Source organism: Coloeus monedula (assembly GCF_965178545.1).
Source record: "Coloeus monedula genome assembly, chromosome: 23".
Classification (NCBI taxonomy): domain Eukaryota; kingdom Metazoa; phylum Chordata; class Aves; order Passeriformes; family Corvidae; genus Coloeus; species Coloeus monedula.
Window position 1 is genome coordinate 3,870,482 of NC_138803.1, and position 27,559 is coordinate 3,898,040.

The 27,559-nt window shown below is 57.0% G+C and overlaps 3 protein-coding genes across 5 annotated transcripts in view; 1 reads left to right on the forward strand and 2 right to left on the reverse strand.

Annotated features, from left to right (window-relative positions):
- Positions 1-630: 630 nt before the first annotated feature.
- ZNF76 (zinc finger protein 76) lies at positions 631-10,269 on the reverse strand. 3 transcript variants are annotated; one of them, XM_082296066.1, is made up of 15 exons: positions 10,228-10,269; positions 9,131-9,299; positions 7,826-7,906; positions 6,282-6,359; positions 5,917-6,119; positions 5,264-5,341; positions 4,792-4,908; positions 4,476-4,551; positions 4,018-4,143; positions 3,724-3,903; positions 3,246-3,479; positions 2,767-2,900; positions 1,890-2,042; positions 1,687-1,800; positions 631-1,360 (listed from the first exon to the last, which is right to left on the reverse strand). In XM_082296066.1, exons 2-15 carry the CDS (start codon positions 9,201-9,203, stop codon positions 1,256-1,258), a joined length of 1,752 nt encoding a protein of 583 aa, XP_082152192.1. In that variant the 5' UTR covers positions 9,204-9,299; positions 10,228-10,269; the 3' UTR covers positions 631-1,255. The 3 variants fall into 3 exon arrangements, with proteins under 3 accessions (XP_082152192.1, XP_082152193.1, XP_082152191.1); XM_082296067.1 differs by lacking the exon at positions 10,228-10,269 and adding an exon at positions 9,999-10,201; XM_082296065.1 differs by lacking the exon at positions 10,228-10,269 and having other exon boundaries at positions 9,131-10,201.
- A 555-nt stretch (positions 10,270-10,824) lies between these two features.
- RPL10A (ribosomal protein L10a) lies at positions 10,825-14,023 on the forward strand. The gene is made up of 6 exons (XM_082296341.1): positions 10,825-10,852; positions 11,055-11,129; positions 11,225-11,305; positions 11,624-11,772; positions 12,632-12,804; positions 13,824-14,023. Exons 1-6 carry the CDS (start codon positions 10,848-10,850, stop codon positions 13,992-13,994), a joined length of 654 nt encoding a protein of 217 aa, XP_082152467.1. The 5' UTR covers positions 10,825-10,847; the 3' UTR covers positions 13,995-14,023.
- A 3,851-nt stretch (positions 14,024-17,874) lies between these two features.
- SCUBE3 (signal peptide, CUB domain and EGF like domain containing 3) overlaps positions 17,875-27,559 on the reverse strand; it is a gene marked incomplete at both ends in the record, with an annotated part of 29,218 nt that continues 19,533 nt past the window's right edge. Inside the window, 16 exons of the mRNA XM_082296313.1 lie at positions 17,875-18,024; positions 18,170-18,249; positions 18,432-18,584; positions 19,019-19,216; positions 19,516-19,677; positions 19,767-19,934; positions 20,213-20,374; positions 20,454-20,657; positions 20,901-21,062; positions 21,141-21,257; positions 21,342-21,434; positions 21,712-21,846; positions 22,038-22,160; positions 23,237-23,353; positions 24,516-24,638; positions 26,176-26,292. Of these exons, the coding sequence (XP_082152439.1) occupies positions 17,875-18,024; positions 18,170-18,249; positions 18,432-18,584; positions 19,019-19,216; positions 19,516-19,677; positions 19,767-19,934; positions 20,213-20,374; positions 20,454-20,657; positions 20,901-21,062; positions 21,141-21,257; positions 21,342-21,434; positions 21,712-21,846; positions 22,038-22,160; positions 23,237-23,353; positions 24,516-24,638; positions 26,176-26,292 (2,264 nt within the window). The remainder of the gene's footprint in view (positions 18,025-18,169; positions 18,250-18,431; positions 18,585-19,018; positions 19,217-19,515; positions 19,678-19,766; positions 19,935-20,212; positions 20,375-20,453; positions 20,658-20,900; positions 21,063-21,140; positions 21,258-21,341; positions 21,435-21,711; positions 21,847-22,037; positions 22,161-23,236; positions 23,354-24,515; positions 24,639-26,175; positions 26,293-27,559) is intronic.

A 27,559-nucleotide genomic window follows, 5' to 3' on the forward strand; every position in this document is an offset into this window, starting at 1 on the left:
GCTCAAGCAGCAGCTTCCCCTCGCAGCAGGAGCGCTGCCTTTGGAAGGGATCGGTCGCACCAGGCGAGCGGAGACTCAGCCTGTGGCATCCTCTCGGGTTGTGTCCGTTCCGTGCCCGCCGAAACCTTTTCTTCTGCAAACGTCCTCTGGGATGTCCAAAAAACGACCCACGTGACTGCCGGCAGCCTGCACCAGGCTCAGGTTTACAGTCGGACTCGAGGATCTCGAAGGTCTTTTCCAGCTCCGTCCACCCAGCACTCGGGGCAGTGGAAGGGCTGAAGGCACCTGTGGGGGCAGGACACCAGCCCAGGTCTCTCTCCCCAGGTCAGGGAAGGATGTAGGATGTGTTCACAGACACAATTCCCTAAATCTAGGCTTGCAGGGGTCCTTGGAAGAGCCAAGGCGTGACGTGAGATTTCAGGGACACGTCTTAGCCTCTCCAAGCCACATGCTGAGGCCTCAGAGGGTACAGCTCACCCTGCTCCCAGCGCTCCTCTGGGACGGTTGCTGCTTTGGCAGGACACGTTTGATCAATTCCAATCTCCTCAATGTCCTTAATTCCTACAGTTGCTGAACACCAACATCGATCCCCCCCTTCCAGCCTCCCCCAAAAAGAAGGGGGGGGGTTCCTTTTAAAAGCAAAATTTTACATCTGTTTTTATTTCAACTCAGCATTTACATCCAGGTCTAGCTCGGCTCCTGGCAAGTGCTGGCTGCTTTGCTCCACAGCCAAGGAGTCTGCCACAGAAGCTTTGCTTTGAGAACAGAGCACGACAAAGAGATGGGAGAACTGCTGTTGGAGCGATCCCAGTGCTGGCTCCAATGGCAGGAACTGGTCACCCTCCATACTGAGCTTGGGACAGCCTGGGCTTGCTCTGATGGGCCTTTATTGCTTCTGTGCGTGTGCTGCCCACTTGCCCCTGAGCTGGAGGGGTGGGCAAGAAAGGGGAGCTGTTGCACCATTCCTAGAGGGAGAGGGCAGGAAGTGCCCCTCTGAAAACAGGGCTGCTGCTCAGAGCCCAGGAGAAGGCAGCAGTCCAGTGTATTTGCCCTCCCTCCCTGGAGGGAAGAGCCCTTCAGACAGGGTCACCCCAGCAGGCCCCACGCTGCCCCGTCAGTGTCCCGGCCGGCACAGGGCACGCACTGGCACTGACTCAGACACCGTCCCTGCCCCATGCCCACCTGCAGCACCCACCACCCCTGCACACAGCAGGCTGGGGCTGCCACTCCCCCTGCCCTGGTGGCTCCGCAGGCCTCAGCTCCCCTTCTCGGGCAGGGCTGTGTCAGGCGGCACTGGCTCGTACTGGATGACTGCTGTGGCCATGCTGAGGGCTTCCTCCAGGCTCTGCTGCTCTTCCAGCTGGAGGAGGGAAGGGAGAGAGAGAATGAGTGCTGAACCCCCAAAAGGCAGCTCAGGGTGGCTCCCAGCAGGACAGAGGGATGAGGGGGTGGGTGACGCAGTGTGAAGCAGAAGGGCAGACAGGGCCGTGATGCAGAAAGGCTGTTTATAAAGGAGCATTCTGCAATCCCAGGAGGATGTCCCTGCTGTCCTCTGCATACAAAGCATCTGGGAATTAAGGAGCAAGCTCCCTGGGCAAGCAGTGATGCAGCAGGGCCAGAGGGCAAGTGCTGCAGGCAGCGGGTGGCCAGGGAGTGAAGAGGATGGTGGCAAGATCTGTGTGGTACCTGCACAGCGATGTGGGTGCCGTGGGAGGTGGCCAGCAATGCCACCTGCTGATGACAGAGCGGGACAATGTCTGATTCCTCTGACACAACTGCCCCAGAAGAGACTATGGTCACCTGGGAAAAGTTCAGATAATCATGTTTTAAAAGACAATGCAGTTCTTTTCTGGCAGAGGAAGAAGGGACGGTCCCAGCTTTGTCTGTACCTCCTGCGCCTCAGTGCCATCGGTGTTGGCCACAGTCATGGTCTCAGTGTCACCACCCACCAGCTCTCCCTCGGGCACGGTGAGGGCCCCGCTCTGTGTCACCACGCTGATGGCACTGCCCAGGGCCTGCAGCTCTTCCTGAGACAGACTGACCTGGGGATGACAGCAGACGCTCAGGGAGTCTTAGGCAACTCCTGAGTTTAGCAAGGCATCGGTCTGGGCGAGGAGGAAACAGTGTCTCTGCAAGACTCAAGGCACAGAGAACTCCAAGGAGTTTGCCCAGGGCCATGGATAAAACTGATGATAGAGAACTCAGAGCTTTGGGTCTTCAGCCCTCCCCCTTCTACCACATCTCCCTTCCCCTTCCAGCCTCTTGTCTCCAGACTGGATGGGGACAGCTTGTGCATTGCAGCAGCAGGAGCATCTCAGGCTAAGAGGAAACAGGTCACTTGTGGCAGCTGTTTCCTTTGCCCCGTGCCACAGAAGGAAGTTTTTTCCAGTCAGCACAGGGGCAGCTGGTGGAGGGAAGTACAAGAAAAGCACTGTTGTATACAAGTGATGACAAAACATCTCCAAATCCAGCCTGGGTCAGCAGAGCTTGGGAGCTGCAGGGAGCCAAGGGCTGCCAGTCACCACACAAAAACCCTGAGACCCCATCAGCAAGGGGGGCTGCCGGGACCAGAGACCCCCCAAACCAACACTGCAGCAGTGGGTGAGGCTGTAGGAGGGAGCCCTCAGGACAGAAGAGGCCAGGAAGCTCCAAGGTCTGAAAAAATGCTGGAAAAAGGCCCTGCAAAGAACGGCTGAGTAGAGACAGAATTTCACTTCAGATAATAACGGCTGTCCCTGACATGCTGGAGGCTGTCTGTGTCCATACCTGCTCTGTCCCATCCTGAGAGATAAGTGAGACCTGTGTAGGCACAGCATCTTCCTCTTCGTCTTCCTCCATCTCTGACAGGAAAGCAATATGCTGACTCTCCAGTGGAGAGCCTCTGTCAGCAGCTGCAGCAGCTGGATCAGAGAAGGGGAAGAGCAGCATTATCAGAGTGTGAAAGCACATGCCCTGCCTCTGGATATGCCTGTGGCCTCAAGGGCCAGCACAAAAAAGCACAAGATCATGATGACACCAGCCCAGTGAGGACTAGAAGGAAGGCCTTTACCTCTCCCTGTACTACAGAACGGGCAGGAGCCTGTTCCCAACCTGTGACTTACAGCAAGGACCTTCCAATAGATCTGGATTTGATGGGGAGGCAGGAGGCCACGGCACACGCTTGGGTCTGAGAGGGGCGTGGCTGCTCTTGCTGTCACCTCCCTCCCCTTTGCCACACCTTGATGGGGGAGTGAGTGGCTGCTCACCCTCCAGCTGCTGCTGCTCGTAGAGGGCCTGCTCGCTCTCCTCGGTGGCCTCCAGCTCGCCGTGGCTGCTGCGCTTGTGCATGGCCAGTGTGGAGGTCTGGCGGTAGGTCTTGCCACAGCTGCTGCACGTGTAGGGCTTGCAGTGTGTGTGCACCACGTGGTGCTTGTATAGGCTGGAGTACTCTGTGAAGCGCTTCCCACAGCCTGGCACGGTGCACAGGTACGGCTTCTCTCCTAGGGCAGAGGCCACAGAGCTGAGCTTCACCCTCTTCATGCTCTGGGGAGGGATTCCCCACCAGAGCAAATAGCTGGAGACAGACTGCTGGAACAACAATCAATCCAATAAAGCAATTCCCAGTATTTCCTCCAACTCCCTGGCCACCCCCAGATCCACCCCTGTGACGTGCAGCCTGGAAATGCCCATTCCAGCCCCACCAATCTCCCTGCTGCTGGCTGGGGGGAGCTGGCCCCCTCCTACCTGTGTGGATTCTCATGTGGTTCTTGTAGTTGGTGGCGCTGGTGAAGCCCCTGCCGCAGCCAGGCTCCGGACACATGTAGGGCCGCTCGCCCGTGTGTGTCCGGATGTGAACCTTGCGGATGTTGGACGTGGTAAAGGAGCGGCCACAGCCTACGAAGGGACACTTGAAGGGACGCTCACCTGCATGGACAGAGCGATGTGGGTGAGACCTGCCACCACGCAGCCACCTGGAGTGCCCTGGAGACCCTTTCACTGGGTTGTCCCCCTGTGCAGCTCTTCCCCCGTGCTGCTCACCTGTGTGTGTGCGGATGTGTTTCTGCAGGTCCCCGGAGGTTTTGAAGGCTTTGCTGCACATGTCTTCTGGACACTTGTAGGGTTTCTCACCTGTGTGTGTTCTCACATGGCTCTTCAGCCCGTACCCTGCCCAGGACAGGGACCACAATTAATTTTGTAATGAGAAGGAAACACCATGACAATCTAGCTGGGTACCACCCCTCAGTCCACTTGAGTGTCTGTGTTGTGTCTGCAAAGCTAAAGGGGAAGAAATAACCAAAGAGCCCAAACACCACTTCCAACCTTGCTTCCACCACTATCTGCCCACAATCAATGAAGTCCCAGCAGGCTCCTGTGCTGTGATTCCCTTGCTTTAGATGCTCTGGACATTGTGCTCTACTGCACCAGAGTAAGGACTGAAGCTCAGCAGGGGTTGGGTTGGACAGAAAACAAAATCTGCTCAAAAGAGAAATTGTTACCTGTAGCAAATGCTTTCCCACAGCTTGGGAAGTCACATGTGTATGGCCGGTCACCTGTGTGAGCACGTTCATGTACCTGGAACAGAAAGAACAGGTCCCTAAAATGAGGTCCAAGGCAAGGAAGAAGGATAACTGTGGAAAAATGCTGGTGGAGAGAATTTGAAGTTCCCTGTTGGATTTCACCTTGGCCAACTGACACATCTGGGCCTCTCGGGGAGCTCAGCACATAACTCAGCTGCACACAATGGAGCATTCTGCTCTGGCAGTGTAACCTGGGACAGCTCTGGCCTGCACACTGCCATGTCACCTGCTTTACCTTGAGGTGGTGGGCAGTGGTGTAGAGGCGGCCACAGCCTTTGTACCCACAGCGGAAAGCTCTGCTGCCGACCTGCTGCCCCTTCCGGTGGTTTTGCACCTCCTCCTCCTGCAAATCCTGCTGAGACAAGCACGGGAATCAATCCAGCAAGCCACTACAGCTTCACCAAGCCCACACAAATATTTTCCTCCTTGCCATACATATGCACTCCTGCAGTTATCCTCCAAAAACATGTTCCTACAAACCAGCTCATACCCGCATGGTGAAGCCCAGGTGACAGGGCTCTAGGAACCTGCATTTCCCCCTCCCACCTCCCAGCTTCCTGGGGGTTCTCAGACATGAAACTCCCTTTCTCAGCTCATTTGAAATACGTGCAGTTAGTATTTGCTAACTCAGCAGAGAAGCCACAATGCTTTTTTAATTACTGAGAAACAAGAGTTCAGCCTAGTTCCAGTCACCAAAAAATTCAGACCTGGGAAGGGACATTGCTGGAGTCCTTACTCTTCATATGGCAGGTGTCTGTCACTCCCTCCTCTTCCTCGTCAGACCCCTGTGAGTGAAAAAGCATGGGTACTATCTGTGCCTCCCAGTCCAGCGTGGAACAGGAAGGCAGGGACAGCCACAGTGCCACCCCACCCTTCCCCAAAGAGCCACAGCAGGAAGGTCTATGCCTGGCAGCTCAGCACTGCCAGCACACTCCTGGCTGCCCCTTCTCCACAGCACTATGGAGATGGGAGGATAAGGCAGCACCTGGAATTGAGGTGAGACACTGCAGTGACAGCACATCAGGATCTGAAGCTGTTTTGGTTTTTCAGGCCTTTGTCACCATGGGGACAGTGGCCATGGCTTAGCCACTGCTGACACACCAAAGGCTGTATCACAGCAGCTCTCCTCCCTTCCCAAACCTGAGCCTGCAGCAGGTTAAGGGTGACAGGCTCAGCACTCCACGGGACCAAACAGCCCCATTCTAGGTCCCCAACTGCCAGGCACCCCTCACCCAGTGGCACTCACACTGGAGCCCTGTTCAGCTGCTTCTCTCAAAGCTGGTGCTGCTGACAGACAGAAGCACACAAGAACTGCTGAAGGTATGACACAAACTCAGGCCAAGAGATGCTGTGCCCTCACCTTCCTGCCATACTGCTGTAATGCATTAATGGTGTCCACATCAAAGCCATCGTCCTCCTCCTCCCCAGCCAACTCCTCGAGCCCAGTTTCTGTCTGCACTTCCAGGATGGTGCTGCCAGGTGCCACGATGACAGGACGGTGGATGTAGGCAGTGGAGCCATCCTCCAGCTGGACGGCCTGGAATGTGCCGGGCTCGTAACTGTCTGCAAGAGGAAACATCACAGGTAAGGAGCTGAAAAAAATTCAGCTGAAAAAAAGCTCAGTGTGAGGCAGAAAAAAAGTGCTTCAACTCCCTAGCCTTGGAAATCTGAGAGACTTCAGAAGCTTCTCTCCAGCTGCCAGGGAAAGAGCAGGGAGTGCTTTACCTTTAGCTGTGCTGTGTATGAAGGCCATGCTGCCATCCTCCAGCACCACTGGCTGCCCATCTTCAAAAGCCACAGACTCTAAAAGAAAAGAAATACATCCACACACTTTCCTGGAGGACTCAGGATGGGGGGAATACTGTGGTAGTTCAGGCTGCCAGGCAGGAGAGGACACAGGGCTGCCTGCTTGCCCTGAAAGGCAACCACAGCTGTAAGTTTTAAGACACCATTTGAGCCCTTCTGATGTGAATGATGAGGTTTTCAAGGCTTCATGCACAGATTTGCCACCTCCTTTGCTCAAAGGAGTAACAAAGTGCCTGACCAATTTCCAAATGCCAGATTATATCCTATCAATTCTCAGCAGAAATATTTCATATATTTCTCACTATGTCAAAGAATGTCAAAGCAATTTAAGTCCATTCCCTCTGTACTATGTGTTAGTAGTGGGGGGTTTTGTTTGTTTGTTCATGACTAGTGCTGAATTGTGAAATATTTAACATTTGTAGAATCACAGAATTGTTGAGGGAGGAACCTCTGCAATCATCCATTCCAATGACACTGCTCTTTTCCATTTCACTTAAACTGTGTAATGGAGAGGGCAAAAGTTGCACTAAATTATAAAAACATATTTCCTGAGGAGGGTGAATACATTTCCAAATGTATTCAAATGTATTTCTGATATTTCCAAATGCCAGATTATATCCTAGACAAGAAGGATGGCTCTGGCACAGGGGTGTGTGAAGGAGAACACAAACATCCCATGGCAGGGGAAGCAGGGGTGAGAAGGAAAACCCCTCTCACTGTGCACGTGAATGCAGGGAAGAGGATGAAGAGGGAAAAGCTATAAAAAATTGGTTTCAAGCCTTTGGAGTATAGAAGAGGGAAGTGGCATACAAGGAGCTTGGGAGCATCAAGGAAGGACTGCCCAAAGTAACAGAGCTCTTTCTACCTGCCTTTTTGCATCTCAGCATGGCCAAGGATGATTCATCCATGCCACTCTGGTGCCTGCCACATAAACTGAATTCCCAACACCTCTTAGACTAATGTCACCTAATTTCAGAGATGACATTGGCTGATGGGTCAATGACCAAGGTGGCATTGTTCCCAACAATCCCCACATGACCCCCTCACCAACACCTATTCCAGAAGTAATATATTATCTCACAGCTCAGAGGAAATTCCTGCCCAACTGCTCCCACATGAAACAAACTCTGTGTGCGCTTTGTGGCTTGGCACCAACATAGCACACAGCTCACTGGACTTGTGGTATGACAACAGGGAGAGCCTACAGGTGAAATGGCACTTAAACATTTGTCTCCACCTCCACCAAATTCACCTTCTCATCAGATTGCTAAAGACTTTGCAGGCAATGTCCTTGTTTACTCAACCTCAAAACCACAAGAAAGAAAACCCCAACAGAAACCCTACACTCACATGGACTTTTGAGAGCTGAACTGGCAGAGGAGCCCAGGTGCTGGGGCACTGAGAGCTGCAGCCACATCTACAGCATCCTTCCAAACAGAAAGAGGGGAATGTGTGTTCCTCACCTTTCTGAACTGTCACCTGATGGATAAAAGCTGTGGTCCCATCTTCAAGTTCAATGACTTGCCCTTCAATCAGCTTTTCACCTGGAACAGTTAAAACGCCATCAGCTGCTGAGCCAAGTCCCTCTGTCCCATGTGCTTCCCACGGTCCCACAAAAGGGAGGAATTGTCACTTCTAGGCTGTTATGGATCAACTTTCCCCCACAGAGGCACTTCACTTCCCAAAAATACTGGCATTGCCCTTTTCTAGACAGGACACATGACAAAGACCCTCAGGCATCACACGTTGAGGAGCTGTCCCTCACAGCTCCTTGTGCCAAGGAGCAGAAAGGCAGAGCACACAGAGAAAGCAATTAGACTCGTGTTGGAAGAAAAAATCAACTGGGTGTGCTGAGTAGCATCAGCAAGTGCCTGGAGATTTATCTTCTACTTTGGCAGAGGATCAACTCTTAGGAAACAATTACAGCACCTAAAGGGGCCTAAAGTGCTGCCAGTGTTGGGCGGTAGAGACTGAACTCTTCCAAAGCCTGACTCTGCACAAACCCGTAATAAAGACTGAGTTACCCAATTATTTGATGCAGAGAGGACATTGCTCCATCCCACCAAACATGGAGAATCCAGGTTGGTTTCACCTGGACCATATGGTTTGAGGTGGGTCACACAACCTGGTGGTTCCAAGACAGTCCAGCTCTACACGTGTAATAAACTTGTAGTGAGTTTGCACAGAAAATAAAGCAGGAGAGCAGCTCCCAGGACATGGAGCTGCACAACTCCTCCATCCTGTTCTGCAGGCTGGGAAACAGCGTGCTCCTGTTCCTGGGAGCAGGGGGTGGTAGAGAAAGGGGCACCTCACAAACACCAGAGTCAGGGCAGGTGTTGAATTTGGCACCTCTTTGAGTGAGAAAAGCACTGCTGTGAACCAAACCCTGCGCACACCAGTGATGCAAAACCACCTGCTCAGCCCAGGGGAAGTTTTGGTGGAACAGAGCTCTGCAAGCCGCAGCATCGGCTCCCTGTCCACAGCAACCCTAGAGAGAGCAGGGCTCTTCTGGTCTGAACAGAACCTTTCTTTTCTATGGTAATAGCTCTCCCATCTCCACAGCTTCATTTCCAAACTAGAGGCATGTTTGATTTGTATTTTATTTTAAATCAGAATTCAGTGCAAATCCAACAGTCGCCAGCTGCCCGTGCGAAGTGGCCATGCACGTGTGGCAGCTCCCACGCCGTGAGGGGCACTTTTGGCGAGTCTGACTTTCATTTCAGAGCCAGAAAGAGACTCTCAGCCCTGGCAGCCCGAGGCTCTGTTACCTCTGGCAGCTTGCTGCAGGTAGGCTGTGGTCCCGTCCCCAAGGGTCACTGCTGGCAGCCCCAGGCTCTCCATCCTGCCCCGACTCCTCACACATGGATTCTGCCTGGGAGCACAGGGGCCCACAGCCAGCGGCCCGTGGGACACGGGGTCGTCGTATTTCCTGTGAGCCTTAAGTAAAAAGAACAATTCCATTTAAGTTTTTCCCCTTAGCTTCTCCTTCTCCTTTAGTTTCTCCACTTTTGCACACTAGGAAAGGCTTGAATGGCCCCAACCGACTTTTGAGGTTATAAAGGATTAAGATGGACAACGCTGCATCCCTCCCACACTAAAAGCAGGAAGGGATAACAATCTATTCCACAGCCAGATATGAAATAAAGCTTATCACGCCAGTGAACTGACAGATGCTTCTTAAAGACAGTACAAATGTCACATTCAAGCCCTTCCCATCCTCCAAATGATCTGTGGGGTTTCCAAGTACTTTAAATCCTGATCCTACAGGCTGAGCACGTCCTGTGCTGCAGGAGACAGGGGTAGGGTGATGAGCTTTAGCCCTGGAAGCATTCTCCTTCTCCTCCCTTTCCTGACTAATTTCCAGCCTTCTCAGGGAAGAGAATTTCAGGTTCTAAGCAAATGATGCTAAAGCTTCCACACCCCCACAAGAACGTTTTGCTAAGAGACTCACTGCTAATAGGTTACCATTCAAAGGAGCTACAGCGCGTTATTCATGAGCGACCTCTAAGATAGCCAAATATTTTATCGTCTGATTTCCAGGAACGAGGCAAACCGCCCCGTCCGTCCCCGCCGCCACTCGGGGCGCAGCCCGGCTCGGTGCCCGCTCGGTGCCGCCTCGCCCCGCGCTCCCCGCACCCGGCTGAGGCTCCTGTGCGTTCCCCCGGCGCTGCTGCTGCGGCCCTCGCACCGCTGTCCCCCAAACGGACCGGGGAAACCCTAGTACGGGTTGCGAGGGCACCGGGGAGGGGAGGGCAGGGCCCGGGGGTGGCGGGGGACACGGGGGGCTCCCCCCGCGCGGTACCCGGAGGCTGAGGCGGCTCCTCCGGCCCGGCCGCCATCGCCGCCCTCCACCCCCCACACCGACCTGAGCTACCCGCCGGGCCCGGGTCCGCCGCCGGCCCGACGTGCACCGCGCCCGGCCCCGCCCCGCCCCGCAACCCGCATGGCGGCGGCGCTCCCACCCGCGCGCAGCCGCCCCCTCCCGCCATACAGGTTCCGGGGCGGGCCGGGCCGCGCGGGCGGGAGCGCGCGCCGCCGGGCGGCCAATGCGCGGGGAGCGCAGCCGGCGGCGCATGCGCAGTGCCAACACCGAAGCCACAAGGCACCGCTCCCCTGGGCCTGCCTGGTGCCAGCGACGGACAGCGCCGCCGCCCGCGCCCCGCCTTCCCGGCAGCTCCTCACGCATCCCCTCTCCTTCCGGGCGGCTGCTGAGGCAAGCCCGGGGCTTCTGGGATGTGCTGTGAAGCAGTGCAGGAGCTCCTGTCCTGGTGGTCCGAGACAGGGGGCAAAGAGATCCCGGTTGTTTGTTTAACAGAGAAGCAGATGCGGACGGGCTGCCCCCCGCCGCGCCCAACATGGCGGCCCCGTGGTGCCGCTCGCCGCCGCTCCCAATATGGCGCCGCGCGCTCAAGTCTCGCGAGATGTTGCTCCTATTTATAGAGCGCCGGAGGCATTTCCGCCCTTTCGGTCCGGGGAGCCGCAGCCATGAGGTGGGTCCGGCCCGGCGTCCGCTCCGCGCCATCCGCCCCCATCCGCCCCATCAGCCGCCATCCGCGCCCGGAGGAAGCCGCGGGGCCGTCCGGGCGGCCAGCGGGGTCGATCGCCGGGGGAATGCGCGGGGACCGCGGTGGGCTCGGGGCCGCGTCCCGGGCGGGGCCGGCCCTGAGCCCGTGTTGCCGTTTCCCCCCGCAGCAGCAAAGTGTCCCGGGACACCCTGTACGAGGCGGTGAAGGAGGTGCTGCATGGCAGCCGTGCCAAGAAGCGCAAGTAAGAGCCGCGGACACGGCGGGACAGGGCGTGTCACCCCGGCCTCGGCTTTGCCCCTTTGGCGCCGGCCGGGCCTCACTCGCTGCCTTCTGCAGGTTCGTGGAGACGGTGGAGCTGCAGATCAGCCTCAAGAACTATGACCCGCAGAAGGACAAGCGGTTCTCCGGTACCGTCAGGTTCGCCATCCTCTCGCTCCTACCCAGCCTTCGGCCCTGCCCGGCCCTACTCGGGGCCGCCGCGGCGCCGAACCGCTTGGGGAGTCCAGCGCGCCCCGGCCCAGTGGGAGCGGCTGGACGGACCCTCACCCTGGGTCTTAAAACATGAGGGGAGGTGCGGCAGCCCCCGGGCTGTCCCCACCGGCCTGCTGGGGACGGCAGGTGAGCGGCTGTGCAGGATGCCCCGTGCTGTGGTAAGGTGTCTCCGTGCTGGCTCCATGGACACGCGGGTGGTGCTGCCCGGTCACTGACTCGCACCTTCCTTCCTTCCTTCCCCAGGCTGAAGTCGACGCCACGGCCCAAATTCTCCGTCTGTCTGCTGGGGGACCAGCAGCACTGCGATGAGGCCAAAGCAGTTGACATCCCTCACATGGATATAGAAGCTCTGAAGAAACTCAACAAAAACAAGAAGCTGGTGAAGAAGCTGGGTGAGTGTTAGTAAGGCTTTTCCCAGTGCTCAGATTTCCATGTCGTGGTTAGTTGCAGAGATAGAAAGCTGAGCAGAGTCAGCCCCAGTACGAAAAACTGCCCAGAAACTACTCAGAAAAGCCACCGGGCTGTTTCCAGTGCAGGTCTGACAGGTCAGTACTGAGGAATGGGTCTGGCTGTCCAAGGAAGGGAGAGACACAGGAAAATGTCCCTATGTACAGTTTCACCCTTTGCTGTGTGCCTCAATTTCCTGGTCAGGGAGCTGGAGGGCAGCAAAAGCTCAGAAACGCTAGAAGCAAGTGCGCACTTCAGCCCTGTCATTCATATGTGAACACAGTGAAATGAAATTCGTTTGTTTTCTCTGGGGTCAGAGAGAAAATCCTTCCCTCCCTGAGAACTCTGGAGTCCCTTTGGGACGTTCCTCAGGCAGACAGGAACTTGCCCCTCAATCCATAATCAGCTATGGAACTGTATGCAGTTAGGAAATGACCAGGATTGTTGGCTAAGCCTCTCCTAGGTGGATCATCCATCCCTCTATCCCATTCACCCTGGTGTGCACAGGTTGTGGCAGAGCTTGGAGTTCAGTGTCACCTGGGGCTCAGCAAAGGACAGTTCCTTCAGGGAACAAGCTGTCTGTCATTTGCAGTCACTGTGTTGAGTGGGGCTGGGGCCTGGCTGCTGTGACAATCATTCCTCAAAGATTGTTGGCAAAACCAGCTCCCAGTTCAGGTGGGACCCAGGGAATGTTGGAATTGCCTGCGGGTGGCAGTGGAGTCGCGTGTTCTCAGCCCAGTCCTTCCCTGGGAGCTCCGTGTAGGAGCAGAGTCCCTGCTTACCTCCCTGGTGCTCTCCCTGCAGCTAAGAAGTACGATGCCTTCCTGGCTTCCGAGTCCTTGATCAAACAAATTCCTCGAATCCTGGGCCCGGGCCTGAACAAAGCCGGGAAATTCCCTTCTCTGCTCACCCACAACGAGAACCTGGTGGCCAAGGTGGATGAGGTCAAATCGACCATCAAGTTTCAGATGAAGAAGGTAAAGCACGGCTTTAGTTGTGTACCCAAGGGTTGTTCCATGTCTCTGCCATCTCTGGGTTGGGCTGTAGGTGTCCCTCGAGTGTTCCCGAAGCTGTAGCTTGTTTCCTCTGGCAAGGAGAGATGGTAACATAGTGTTAGTGGCCAGCCAGAAAGGAGGAATAATTTAACTGTGGTTGACAGATCTTGGAGCAAGTGATGAGGAGATGACTGGATATTTCAGTGCTGAGCACAGTCCAGTGTAATTAATGCTTCTCCCAGCATGTGGGTGATGCTCGTGGGGTGGGACGTGGCCAGGCGTGTCCCTGGGGGGCTGAGCATGAGTGGGGCTTTGCTGGGGGCGAGTCTGGGACTTGACTCTGTCCCAGTGAACTTGGGAGCAGCTCTGTGGGGATCTGCTCTCGCTGTTAAAGCAAGCTGACTCCCTCAAACCAAAATAACCCTGTTCAGGCATCCTAATCCTATGTCAGTGGGCCAAGTGTGACTCCTGGGGGCACAGCTGGGAGGAACACAGCAGATGTGAGGGTTTGCAAATGCCTGAGCATTTAAAATAGCTGAGCTAATGATGTCCTGACACTCGGCTTGTCGGCTCGCTTGTGTAAATCCTTCTGCCTCCAGCCTGTGGGGAGCGCTGACTTCCAGGCTGCTCAGGGAGGCCAGGCCTGGAGGAGGCTTGGCCTTTGTCACAGTGCAGAGAGAGAAGGCTGGGGGCCAGAGGCAGAAAGTGAAGCTGGTGTGGGCTTGGCAGAGCAGGGTGTGGGAGCAGGGGTAACCCCGAGGGTGGCTCCAGTGCCAGTTCTGCAGTGTGCCACGGCTCCTTCCTGGTGTCCCATCTCACACCTCACCCAGTCACCTCTGCATGTGTTAGAGGTGGCATCCAGGTGCTGCAGGCAGGTGGAAAAGCCTGTGGGTGGGCTGGGGAAGCCGTGTCCAGACCATGGCACAGCCCACCACACTGATGAGTGGTGCTTGAGTCCCTTTTGCTTTGCCTGTGGAAGCTGTACCTGTGTCTGTCCCCAGGTGCTCTGTCTGGCTGTGGCTGTCGGTCACGTGAAGATGACAGAGGACGAGCTCGTCTACAACATCCACCTGGCCATCAACTTCCTGGTGTCCCTGCTGAAGAAGAACTGGCAGAACGTGCGAGCTCTGTACATCAAGAGCACCATGGGGAAACCCCAGCGCCTCTACTAAGGGGCAGCAATAAACTCTGCAGACACCCACAGCTGTGTGTGCTTCTTTTCCTCCAGAGCTCCCTGGGGAGGGTTTGCCAGAGAACTGCTCACTTCTCCTAGTGAGGAAGGCCTCAGATGTTGTGTTAAGAGAGATCTGAATTCCTTGTGGAATACTGGAGCTTTTGAGGGAAGGGGCCTCATGCCCCCCTGCACTCAGAGAGGGAGGGGGAAGGAGTCCACTTTTCCCCCAGAGCAGAGGTGTCCAGCAGGTGCAGGTTCAGCAGTTGGGCTGTGCCCACAGAGAGGGCCCTTACCTGGTGCAGCACTTGCCCGAGTCCTGCTGCAGAGCCCAGCCCTGCTCTGGGAGGGTTGATGAAGTGCCCTTCACCAGTCCACACCTGCCCAGGTGCAGCTCCTGAGGACTTGAGCATTGTCCATATATCCAGGGGTGCTGAAGGATGGAGCTGCAGCCCAGCAAGAGGGTTGTGGCCAAGGTACAGGGTCTTTTCCATCCCCTCTTTCCTCTGAGCCAGTCTGTCTAATTGCATGTTCTGGGCTAAAAATGAAATTTGTTGCATCTAATTAATGTATGTAAATAAATACATTGTGCAGGGACTGGAGAGTTTAGGGAAGTGCAGGGTTTGAGCTTCTGCAGTGGGGGGGAAATAATTTGGGCCCTGGAAAAGCTGGTCAGCATCTGAGAGAAACAAAACAATGAAAATAACTCTGTATCCTGCTGTTAAAAACCTTTAAAATAAGCATTGGAGCCAATTTTTGAAAGATCAACACAACACCAAGAAATTCCATTTAATAATTAAAAAAAGACAATACAAAATGCAAACATTTCTTTTTACAAAGTTCAAATAACAATTTTTTTCTTTTAATCAAGTGCAAATAACTTCATGAACTACATCTTGCTCATCACTTTAATCGTTTCTGCTGGAGTTGGCAAGTCCTGGCCCGCTGCAGAAGGCAGATATAAATACTCCAACATGAAAAAAAAACCCCAAACCCCAACAACCCTCATTTCTCTTGACAGCTTCAAAACCTTGATCCCCGAGCTGGCTGATGTGGATTTCAGCCTTTCAGACCCATTCTGAGGTGGGGGTGGGTGAGGAGTGGGGTTGGGCCGCTGTGGGGTGGGTGGCTCCAGGGGCCCCGTGGAATTTCTGGGGCTTTTTTGAGCTATTTGGTGAAAGCAGAACGAGGAAGCACCATTACCAGGTGCCTTTGGCTGCTCCAGGAGGACGTGCTGCCCACCTCATCCTTCCACAACTGCTTTAGGGAAGCAGAGGTGGCTGGTGTGGTGGCAAGGATGACAACCAGGACACCCCCACGCCCTGATGCCCCAGAAGGGCAGCTGGACAGTGGCCTGACATGAGATCAGCCAGAGTTAATCAAAGTTAATGAACTCTCCAGTGGACACGAGGAGCTGTGGCACTCCAGGGCACCACAGCAGGGTTGATCGTTCCTGGGCTGATTTTATTTTTGCTGTTGGCTTTTTTTTTCTTCTAAATATGAAGGACCCTTTCAAAGGTCACTGGCCCGCACCACTGTCCCAGAGCCACAAAACCCCTCCAGATCCCTACAGCAGCTTTTGTGCATTAAAGCAGCTGCTTTCAGACAGCGACCAAGTGACAAACAGCTCAGCCCACAGCTGTGGAGCTTCCAAACAGGCTGGGAGCCGTTGGCGGGAGGGGAAAATCCACAGCTGGGATGAATCAGGACAGACTTTTCCAACTGATGCTTCTTGGGGATAAACCTCAGCCCCTGTGCCAGTGCTCAGCCTGCCTGCAGCCCCTCACAGAGCCCGGGAGAGGCTCTTGGGGTGCTGGAGCAGTGTGGATCGAGGAGGGAAAACAGGGGCGAGCAGCTGCTTCCCCCAGGAAAGATGGACCCAGTGGGACATGCAGAGTAATAAATAATTGGTTTGTTAAAAGTAGGGCTGGTCTCAGGTGTGGGCAAAGGGACAGTGAGGGAGAAGTGGGGACAGTGATGGGAAGAGACCTGCCAGTAGCAGAGCTATAGGCAAGTCAATCGTGTTTAGTCCTGGCAGGTCCAGGTCTTTGAGAGGATGAAGATGGGAATGAAGGTGTGGGGAGGATGACAGCTGAGAACTGGTGGCAGGGCTGGAAAAGTAAGGAGGCTCGGGGAGGAGGGATGGTGGCAGCAGTTGCCTGTCCCTGGGAGTCCTGTCTCTCCACATGAAGATGCTGGGGGCACAAACCCACCAGTGGTATCCACCGGGCCATCGTCCCCAGCTAAGCCTGTCTGCAAAGCTGGGGGGAGGCAGATGGCAGTGAAACGGGGGGTGGCATGATGGGTCTTCCCCAGGATCTGCTCCCCTGGGGAGGGGCTCCCACAGCATCCCTGCAGGGTGAGAACATGCAGAGGGATAGGGCCAAAAATGCCTGGTGGGACTCAGAAGCACAAAACTTCCCCAGGTCCGTGAGGATGGCTCTGCCCAGGGGGATCGCTGTACCTGGGGGAGAGATTTCGGGGCTGAGTGCAGGATTAGCTCCCCTCTCCTCCCAGCGTGCCCCCCAGACCTGGCCTCAGCAGCTGTTGGCTCATCCCTGAGCCCCTGCAGGGAAGCAAATCAGTTTGCAACAAGCAGGTGACAGGGCCGAGTTTTGCTCCCCCTCGCAACGGGGCTTGAACAACGCCCAAACTGCGGCGGATCAGTCTGAAAGGACCCACTCCATCCCCCCTGGACAGACTGAGAAGCCTCCAACTCCCTGCACAAACTCACCCCATTGCGCCGAGCAGGAGAGGCACCATCTCCCCCCAGACAGGGGCTTTTATCGGGGACAAACGTGGCAGAAAAGGCCTGAAGATGCCATCGCGCTGGTCAGCGCAGCCCAGGGCCCGGCTTGCTCTGGGTGGGTGGTTTTTTTTTTTGTTTTCTTGCAAACACACATTCTCATTTCTCAGGCAGTTATAAATATTGTCGTTTCTAGTAGAAAAAAAAACAACTTCCCTCTAAATAATATAAGGAAGACTCAAATGATTGCACTTAATACATATGAAGAAGGTAGAAAGGAGGATATCCTAGTGCACAAACATTAACTCCTGCTCTTCTCAAAGCTTGCTTTTCCGAGTTACTCTTTGGCAGAGCTTGTAACAAAGTCTGGTTTCTTGGCACAAGTGTCTGGGGGGGTGGGGGGGGGGAGGAAGAAAAAAAAAATCGAACCCGGCTGAAAGTCCTTCTCCTTTGCTCCCTGTTTTCTCCCGTGCAGCCAGACATTGTTCTCCGGGAACGTGGCTTGGCTGCGCTTCCCTCCCAGCACCAGCGCGGCTCTCCGGCGGGACAGAGCCACCACGGTGCCGCGCTGGTGGGCTGTGCCATCTCTCCTTTGCATTTCCTTTTTAATCAAGTCGGCTTTGTCAGTTCTCTTGCCCCCGACCTCTGCAAAGAGGCGCCGGTAGCCGGGGCCCGGCGCTGCGGTGGACACGGCGTCACCTCCTGCTCTCCTCTGCGAGGGCTCCGCGGGGCCGCAGCCGGCGCCAGCCCCGGGGGCTGCAAAGACAGGGACCCCCCACTCTGTCCTGGGCTGCTGGTGGCAGCAGGGAACGGGGACAGACCTGGCATAAAGGAAACCAAAAGGAGGACACAGGACAGCGATAGGACCAGTACTTCAGTTTCCTAAAACCTTCGAAGAAGCTGCTTCAGAAGAGGGGAGCGGCTTCACCGCCGCTGGACGAGACCGGAGCGTGCCCCCGGCTGGGAGCACAGCTCTGCAGGGAGCAGCAGGGAAATCGTGAGGGGACGTCTGCGGGGCGGGCAGTGGCGATCCTGCCGGAGCCAGGCGGAGGAAGGAAAAATCAGAAAGGAGGAGGAAAGGAGAAGAGGGTTTCCTTGGCTGCGGGGGGGCCCGGGGCGGCGGGGGCGCAGGGGGCTATTTGTAAGGCCGGAGGAAGCTGGAGACTTTGGAGCGCAGGAGTTTGATGAAGGAGCGGGGCAGCATCTCCTTGTGCTTCTCCGTGTACTTGAAGTAGTTCTGGGGGTGCGCCAGCACATCGAAGAAAGCTTTGATGAGCTTCTTGTCCTGCAGGGAAGCCGAGCCAGAGGGAGGTTCAGCATCCCCCCCGTGCTCCCCTGAACTGAAGCCCAAAGTGCAAGGAGAGCAGGAGGCATTCCCCAAAAGGAAGGATGCTCCTGCATCTCCCACAGCCCTGGGGGCACACACTCACCTTGAGGATCTCCTGGTGGTTCTCGGAGGCGTAGAGCCTTCCATCCCGCACGATGTCCTCCACCAGCTGCTCATAGTCCTCTGCCAGAAAACACAGCTAGGGCATGAGCTGCCACTTTTCCCCAAACCTCTGGTCCCCATCCTTCAGTCCACTCCCCCCAAACACACAGGAGGTGGGAACTGGGGGGGGATCTGGGTCCCAAACTGTGGTGGGGAGAAGGATCAGCATGCTGGGATGGCATCTCCCCGTGCACCGTGCTCACCGTCGTAGGTGACATAGGGGATCTGGAAGCCCCGGGCGCTGTTGGCTTCACTGGTTTTAAAGTTGATCCAGAGCTTGCGGGAGCGGGCGGTGAAGGCGATGGGCCTCTCATAGGTCTGGCAGGTCTCGTAGGTGGTGATGGAGGATGGGGAGGCTGCAGAGAACAGCAAGGGGACACAGGATGCTGGTTGTTCATCAGCAGAGCTACCCCCAGCCTGGGTTAAGGGTGGCACCACGGATGGGAATTGTCTGTGCTGGGCAAGGCTGAGCCCCCCCTAACCCTCATGTTACATACCAGGGATGTTGTTGTTCCTTCCTTGCTCTGGAAAGCACCAAATGGGGCTTTTTATCCCCAAAATGAATGCTGAGGCCCAGGTGTGCAGCTCAGCCCACGCACATCCCCCTGAGATCCAGCAAGACACCCAGACGGCAGGGTGATGCTCATCTCCCCGCTCCCCCTATTCCCAAAATTCCCCTCCTGCTACCCAGGGATGCGGCTTTCTCCCTTTGCACCAGGCAGCTCTGCCAAACCCCAACCTTTTCCTCCCCAGCTCCTCCCCTGAGCACCGCGCCCGCTCGGTTACCTACAGTTTTTCCGCATGACCAAGACGTCGCCGCACTCGTCCTCAGAGGGGAGGAAGATCTCCGGCACCACGATGAGGATCTTGCGCTTGGGCGGGGGGTTGATGTTCCAAGTGCACTCGATGTTGGCGGGGTAATTCCCCGGGTAGTTGGGGGACTCAATGTAGCCCGTGTACTCACCCAGCTCCCCTCCACACTGCCGGTCTGCAAGGCAGGGAGACCGGTTCAACTGGGAACCAGCGGCCTGGGGGCACTGGGGGTGGTTTACTGGGCAAGAGGGGCAATGTCCCATTAGGCAACCCCCCCCCATGCCTGCGTACATGCACAAAGCACTGAAAGTTTTATCCCCAAAATTAATGCTGAGGCCCAGGTGTGCAGTTCAGCCCATGCACATCCCCCTGAGATCCAGCAAGACACCCAGACTCTACTTTACAGCATTTTTAAATACTTTTGAGAAAGCATCCAAAGCCTGTCCCCGCCTCGGTCACCCGAGGCTCGCCTACTTTTGCACTGGGACACAGAGGTGGAGCCGTCGAAGTCGGTGGTGGTGTTGCCAGGGCAGGAGATGCAGTAATTCTGCCGGAAATCGGGCTGGTAGGTGCCCACGGCGCAGCGGATGCAGCGATGGACGCTCGTGTTGTAGTAGTGCCCGGGGGAGCACTGCACTGGGGGGGTCAGGGAGCACAGGGGGCTGTGTCAGCTGCTGGCACAGCCCTGCTGGGTGGCCCCTTCCTGGGGACTGGCTCTGACCTACCTTTGGTGTCGCAGTCCTGGAAGGAGAGGGCTCCCTCGTGGCGGGTGGTCAGCCCCCCGCCACAGGGGAAGCAGAGCGCCCGTCCCACCTCGGGCTGGTAGGAGCCACGGGGACACGGCTGGCAGGGCTTGAAGCCATCAGCAGAGTGCTGGCCAGGGGGACACTGACCTGCAGGCACAGGCATTGTTCAGTCCTAGCACCCCACACGCCCAGGGCTCTCCTGCCCCATACTCAGATCCTCTTCTCCCTCAACCTTGACAGCACCAGTATATCCAGAGCAAGTGCTGCCCTTCCCGGGGTCCCCTCTGAATGATAAACACCCAAACCAGCAACTTCTGTGGGCCCTGGGGATGCTCAAGGCTTTCCTGTCTTCTGGCTAATGGTTGAGGTTGCAGCCCTGGACATCCCCCAGGAGTGCCTCGAGCCCCACCCCATGCCCTCCTTACCTGTGCAGCCGGTGATGTTGGTGGCTCCTATGGGTCCGAAGGTGTCGCCACGGGGGCACAGGTCACAGGAGAGCTGCCCCTCTTTCTCCTGGTAGGTGCCAGGGGGGCAGGGCACGCACTGCTCCGTCTGCCCGTGGTAATAGGTTCCCTGCGAGCAGCTGACTGAGAGCGGGGGGGACGTCGGTGATGCTGTGGGAGCTGTCACCGCCAGGTCCCCTCGTCACCCCACCACGCTCCTTACCACACTTGCTGGCCAGGCGCTGCTGGCCCGGCCCGCAGCTCTCCTGCCGCTCCGGGGCCACGCTCAGCTTCCGGGCCACCTCGTACTCCATCCCTGCGAAGCGCAGCAGGAACCGCTCCTGGTTGATGGATTTCTTCAGGGCTTTGATGGCTGACTTCAGCTTTTTCTCCACTCTCTGTCGCAGGCAGTGCAGGTTGCAGCTGGCTGGGCGGTGCAGAGGGGAATGGGGGTACAGGGGGAAACAGGGATGCGGTAAGAAGGGAGGGATGGGTAGGGAAGCCCAGAAGGATTAAAGCCATCCCCCAAACTCTCAGTTGCAAGTGCTACCCAGCACATCCCAATCCGGTGCAAGATGAGGTCTGGTTTGTCTCTCCTTGCTGCACAGGGATGGCATCACGTCCCTGGTCTCACCACCCGTGCCTGCACCCAGGCCAGTGCTGTGCCCACCTGTGATCTCCTCCGGCTTGATCTCTGCCTCGAACTCCAGCGTGATGCGCGTCACCTCCTTGTTGGGGGAGTTGCGAGCCCGGCGCCCCTTCCCCTTCTTGGACGAGTCGCACTTGAGGTTGACAAAGGTGACCTGGCAGTCAGAGCATGGTGCCGAGCCACCTGCGTGCAGGGGACAGGTCAGCACCCCATCCCTGCTGGGGACAGACACCCCCACTGCCCACCACCGTCACACCTCACCTTGCGCCCCGGCCTTCCCGGCCTCCTCCTGCTTGCCCTTGGTCCGCGGGTGCAGGTGGCACTTGGCATCCTTAATCTTGAAGGAGGCCTTTTGCTTGACCGGTGCAGCCACAGTCTCTGAAAGAAAAAGCAGGTGCTCAGCAACCTGGTACGGCCCAGCCACGCTGGTGGCAGCCATGGGCACCCCGGGAGCCCCCTTACCGAGGCACTGCTGGCTGCTGTTGGTGGCTCTGTGCTGGCTGCCCTGCCGCAGGACGGGGGTCCCACAGCTCACCGTGTAGCTGCTGTCGGACTCTGTGAGGGAGGAAGGGGCGTTGGCTCTGCCAGGGTGATGCAGGGAGACACGGCCGTGCCGTGGGGGGATGATGCCCAGCACCCTGCCATAGAGATCCTGGCAGGGACCTGTCCTGTGGATCCACACCCAGCAGCGAGCCCCCCTGAGCAACAACCTCCCTCCCTCACTCAGCCACTGCACTCTGGCTGTGTAGCCACTCCTCTCTCCCCAGTTTGGGCCATGCAGGGAAATGGGGACTCCCCCTGCCCATGCTGGTGGTGGTACTGGCACCAGTACCTGGCAGAAATCGGGCCTTGGAGGTGCAGGAAAGGGCACAGCTGTCCTTCTTGCCCATCTTGTTGCAGGTGAGGGTGGCCCGTGGTGGCACCGAACCTGGCAGGCACTTCACCAGCTCCAAGGGACACGCACCAGCTGGTGATGACAATCAGGGATGCCCATGACTGGCACAGGCCAGAGACCCACGAGGGATCCCTGCGCCCTGCAGCTCATGGGGGGATTCACCGGGGAGGAGAGGGTGCCAGAGCGTAGCATAGAGACCCCAGCCTGGCATCCCAAACTCCCCAGCTTCCCCAGCAGCCGTGGTGGCTCCTGGCCTGACGTACCCACACAGTCCTTCTTGTTCCAGTGCAGCTTGCAGCCGGCAGGACAGGTACACTGGTAGCTGCCGGGGGTGTTGATGCAGCCGAATTTGCAGCCACCCCGGTTGATGCTGCACTCATCGATGTCTGCGGGGGGAAAGGAAAGAGGCCATGGCGGGGGGGGGCAGCGGGACTCCCCGGCTCTGACACTGAATCACTGCGTTGTCTCAGGGCTGGGATTCTGGACGGATAAATCCATGCCCAGCCGGGAGAGGGGATCTGCACCAGAGGGCATTTCCAGCAGTGCTGCCTCCCGGCAGCTGTGCCAGCTCCCTGGGGATGAGGGACACCCCGACTCCCGGTGTCCCCAGGGGCTAGGCAGAGATAGGTGCAGCCCATCCAGGCTGAGCCCAGCCCCGGCCCCTTGGGGGCTGCGGGGGGCCAGCAGACGGAGCTGACATGGAAACACTTAGGAACTGAACTCAAAAGGCAGCTGCTCAGCAGCCCTGGTCCCTCTCCTCAGCAGGGACCCTCTGCCCCGGCCTGAAATGATCCCTTCAGGTCAGGGATGGAGCTGCCCCTGTCACAGCCCTCCCTGCCCAGCTCCCCCTCACTGAGGGCATCGGTGGGAGCCATCGACCCCTTTGCTGCAGGGCCACCCCGAGAGAGTCCTGGGGGCTGCGCTGGCTCACGCTGAGTAGTTCAGAAATATGAGGAGGGTCTCTGACCCTCGCCAGCCGTGCAGCACTGGAGCACCCGGGCTCGTCATCCCGGGCCGCCGGCACCGCTGCCACGACACGCTTCGGCAGCCCCTGCAAAGCATGTTTCATCTGCCTGCCCGCTTCCCGGGCGAAGCACGCCCCCGCCCTTGGGAGCTATCTGCCTTGTGAAATTTAAATCAAACCCTTTTGATGTTCCCCTTCCCACCCCGTCACAGCTCCCTGCCAAAAACGCCGGGGATTTCTCCCTCTCTCCCGCTGCAGACAAGTCGCAAATTGTTCCTGTCGCTCCGTTTGAAGTTGCAGACACCAGCGAGTCTGGCTGTGAGCCCTCTCCCTGCCTGGCCTCAGCCCGGAGTAAGCGGGGAACCGACCTTCACCGTGGGCCCTTGGGGCGGGCAGTGTCCCCAGGGCTCCCCGCATCGCTGCTGCCCCACCCCCTGCCCCTCCTTGGGACCCGACCCCCGGCGGGGTGACAGGCTGCCAGCACCCAGCTGGCCCTACCTCCACAGTGGGTGAGCCCGTAGAGCGTGTAGCCCTTGTGGCAGAGGCACTGGAAGCTGCCGGGGGTGTTGATGCAGAGGTGGTCGCAGGTCCGGTCAAAGGAGCACTCATCGATGTCTGGAGGAAAGGCGAGGGGAGGAGGTGAGAGCTGGCACGGCAGAGGGGCCGTCCCGGGCACGGGGACTGTCCCCTTCCTGCTCCAGTTGCTCCAGCGAACTGAGGGCTGCACTGGGATGCCGTGGGACCCTGCACTGGTATCCTCCAAGGGTCCAGAACCAGATTGCTCGGGGTATTCAATACCAGGATGCTCCGGGGATCCAACACCAGTATGCTCCAGAACCCTGTGCTCCCTCCCTCCCTCCCTCCAAGCTCCTCCTCACCCACTGCACCAGCACCCCCCTCCCACAAGCTCCTACAGCCCTTCTGCACCTCAAATGGGCCAAGCAGGGCCAGCACCCTGTCCCTGGCATGGGAGGGCTGCAAGAGCCTCCGGCTGCTGCCCGTCCAGGGCAGGGAGGGAGCCGGAGGATGCCATGATGAGGAGGATGCCAGGGAGGGATCAGGAATGCTGCGCAGGCAGGTCCTGCCTCGGGGACGGTGCCAGCAATGTCTGCTCGGCCCCGCGGGCACCTCGCTGGGGCAGGGAGGCCCCGGGTGGGAGGTGAGCCCAACATGGTGGGCTGGAGCATCATTTCATTGGCTTCATTAAGTTAATTGCTGCGCTCACGTCAAACTCCCAGCGCACAGAACCTGGACGGAGATGAAAGCAGTGGCAGTCCCGGAGCCTGCCAGCGCCCTCCTTTCCCGGCCCTGTGTTTTCAGGAGGCAATACTCAGGCTCATGCACACCTGCCGTGCTGACCTTGGCCATGCGCTGCGGGGGCAGCCCAGTGACCTGCTGGGTTTATGTGGGATGTTGGGACAGGAACAAGAAGGTGGAAGAAGCAGCATGGAGCAGCCAGCTCCCTCTGGAGTGAGCAGGAAGCATCTTCTCCCCACTCCTGCCCTCCAAGAAGTGGGAACCCTGGCATCTGCCTAATTGCTGGCTTTAACTCTGCAAGAGCCCACAAGCCCCCAGCTCTGAGACTGAAAGGCTAAGCCCCAGACCAGAACCTAAATCCAACACTAATCCCGCGAAGGATTTATGCAGTCCACAGGAAAGCCAGAGGAATGAGCAACTGGGGCAGCACTTCTGCAGCAGCAGCAGCCACAGGAGGGTGAGAGACACGGGAGCGCAGGGAGAGGCAGGGCAGGGGGCCTGGGCACTCACTGCCCCTTACCTTGGCAGTTCCTCTCGTTTATGAGCAGCTTGTAGCCCTTCTTGCAGCTGCACTCGAAGCTGCCCACCGTGTTCCTGCAGATGTGGTCACAGCCACCGTTGTTGAGTCGGCACTCGTCAATGTCTGGTGGGGACAAGGGACACCCGTCACGCTCTGGCTGGGATGCTCGGCCAGGAGAGCCCAGTGCTCTCCTCTGGATGCTGTCCCCACCATGAGCTGGCAAATGGAGGAAACCCTTTGGGCTCTGATGGTCACCAGGGGAACGTGGCTGCTGCTTTTCTCTATGTGCTTCTGAGGAGCAAATGTGTGACACTGGGCCAGGCCAGGGCTCTGGGGTTCAGGTGTCCTTGGAAGTGGTGCAAAATGATTAAATTCTGTAGGTCTCAGCATCCCCCAGAATAGAGCCAGGAGCCCCCAAAAAGCCTCACAGCTGAGTGAGACCACCAGACCAGAGTTTGGAGAGCCACAGGTTTGGGCTGGGGACTGCTTTGGGGGGCCAGGAGTAGCAGGAAGAGAGAGAAAACCAGGAAGGGAGAACCCCCTCCTTCAAAAACAGCCACTCAACAAAATAACTACTTTTCAGCCCTTGCCTCTCTGCTTGCCATCTCCTTCCTGCCACTAACAAAGCTAAAAAGGATGATGCACAGTAACTGCAAAGAGCCCCAACAACCTGGAAAGAGGCTGGGATGTGGGGTTTTTGGTTGTCTTTCTTGTTTTTCCACTAATCACAAAATATACTGCTAGAAAACAACCTGTGAAATGGAAGGAGACCAGGAGGAGGCAGCGGCCTGCCCTGTCCCTCCATCCCCCAGTGCTGTGGCAGCAGCGCTGCCTTGCTGGGGCTGAGGCTTTCTTTCTTTTTATGACTGCGAGGGAGCGAGCTGTAAACCCGCCTGCAGCCATAATAAAGCCCCAGACACCGGGGACGTGGCTCCGGGTTATTGCACGTCGCTGGAAACTGCAGAATTGGAGAGGGGTGAATGCTCTGATAAAATAGCAGGGGCAGGGGGTTCTGGAAGCAGTCAACAGGTAGACAGGCAGCCAGCAGCGGGACAGGCTTTCCTCTCGGCTGGGGTCAAGTTCTGAGAGCTGCCAAAAGACACAATGCAGGCACCGGCCAGCCCTGAGAGGGGCAAGTTTGGGGTGCAGGGAAAGCAGCCTGGACTGCCCTGCCTGGCAGGGGCAGGTGGTTGGGGATGTTGGTGGGATGTGCAGCATCTCGGGGTGTTCTCCCCCATGTGGGACATGGCTGGGCAGTGTCCCCCAAGGGACTCGTGCATCTCACAACCCCAGAGCAGGTGTGGATTCCCGGCACATCCAGCCCTTCCAGCTGAGGCAGTGGGATGCAGTGAGATGGGACAGGACCCTCTAGCCCCACAAGGGCCATGCCATTGCCTCCAGATTGATCTGACCCCCTTTTCCTCCTCCCCACAGGCTTCCCAGGGGAGTGGAGCCAAGCATGGTGCCTGCAGCAAGGTGTCCCAGTCCCCGTGCTTCCTGTCCCCACCCCATGGATGCAAACACCAAGTCAGTGAGCACTGTGGGCAATGGCGAGCTCAGCTAAATCTGACCCTTTCCTACAGGCACTGAGGACACAACGGGGGTCTGAGGCACCCAGGAGTGAGCAGTGAGCACCCCAGCCCCACTCACAGCCACCTACCTTTGCACGTCTTCCTGTCGGGCTGGAGCATGAAGCCCATGGGGCAGCTGCAGTGGACGCCGGTGGCTGCGTCGTGGCACTTGCTGTCACAGCCCCCGTTGTTCACAGCACACGTCTCTGCATGGGAAGGGGAGAGAAAGGCTGGGGTGAGGGACCGGTGTTCAAAAGGCTGGGGGAGTCACGCCACCCAGACGTCCTCCCTGCCACAGCCTGGGAGTGGCAGCGGGTACAAACCTCCCTGCAGAGCCCATGGAAACCGCCCTTGGCTTCTCACACAACAGCAACGAGGCCACAGAGCCGTGAAATAATGAACACATGGGGGCTGGTGTCCCCCACAAACAGGGCCTCATGGAAGCCACCTTTGGCAGCTCCAAAGAGGAGGAATTAAATTTCGCAGGGACAAAGTCATAGCACTTGTGCAAAGGCAGCCAGAGACAGGTCCCACCACGAGTGCCCAGGCTGCAGCTCCCAGGGGTGTGGGTGCACAGCCCCAGTCCCCCGGTGAGGTGGTAGGGGAGTTCTGTCCCCCTCACTGCCACCAAGCTCCCAAGCCACAAAGCCATGGGTGACCCTGTGCCGTCAGTCCCTGACCGTCACCCACTGCTCAGGCACAGTGGCTGGTCCAGCATCTCAGACTAATTTGGGAGACACATCATGTAATTAAAACACACACTCAGAGGCAAGCAGCATCAGTGGAAAAAAAAATCCAATTGAAAAAAAAAAGCTAATTATTTCAGCATTATCAAAGTCAGCTGTTGTTGGTAGGACTAGAAGGGACACTAATTTAAATGAAGCATTTTCAGCTTGACAGCTTCCCTGTGAGATCAATCCTCAATTTCAACCCTAACCACCAGAACAATGGTTTGAAGTGCATTAAGTTGTTCACAAAGGATAATAAAATATTCCTTTCAGAAGGCTGGTTGCTCGGATAAATGAGGCATTTGGGCTTCAAGGAACCCAAGATGAAAATGCCTGGAAGAGATTCCTTGGAAAGAGCAAATCCCAGGTTCTCCTGCTCTTTGCAAGCACCACATGGGGTAGGAATGACTGAACCATCCAACCATTTGCTGCAGGGCTCGGGAGCTGGGATCGCTCTGTGCTCGTCTTGCCACTGCTATTTTTATGATGTCCCATAATAAGAGAACAAAAGGGACCATTTTATGAAATTAATCGCCAGCACAATTACAAAACCTAATGGCAGGGGAAGGATTTCTGCAGATATTATTCCTCCAGCCAGGTCCTTGTGCTTCACGCGGCCCAGCCGTGCCAGGGCCATCCCCTCCCTGCAGCGCGGGGCGGGTGACACCGCGCCCAAGGGAAGGGAAACTTTCTGAAAGCCCAGTGAATCATTTGTTTAATGCCAGCCTTTGTTCCAGCAGCTGAT

Bases quoted from the DNA above. Each gene is read 5' to 3' on its own strand.
- RPL10A (XM_082296341.1), top strand. The intron at 11,130-11,224 runs GTAAGAGCCGCG...TGCCTTCTGCAG, and splicing joins AGCCGTGCCAAGAAGCGCAA to GTTCGTGGAGACGGTGGAGC. The intron at 11,306-11,623 runs GTTCGCCATCCT...TTCCTTCCCCAG, and splicing joins CGGTTCTCCGGTACCGTCAG to GCTGAAGTCGACGCCACGGC.
- ZNF76 (XM_082296065.1), bottom strand. From the start codon at position 9,323: ATGGAATTGTTCTTTTTACTTAAGGCTCACAGGAAATACGACGACCCC. The intron at 7,907-9,130 runs GTAACAGAGCCT...TAACTGTTCCAG, and splicing joins CCTGCAGCAAGCTGCCAGAG to GTGAAAAGCTGATTGAAGGG. The intron at 4,909-5,263 runs GTCTGAATTTTT...TTGTCTCAGCAG, and splicing joins CCAGCAATGTCCCTTCCCAG to GATTTGCAGGAGGAGGAGGT.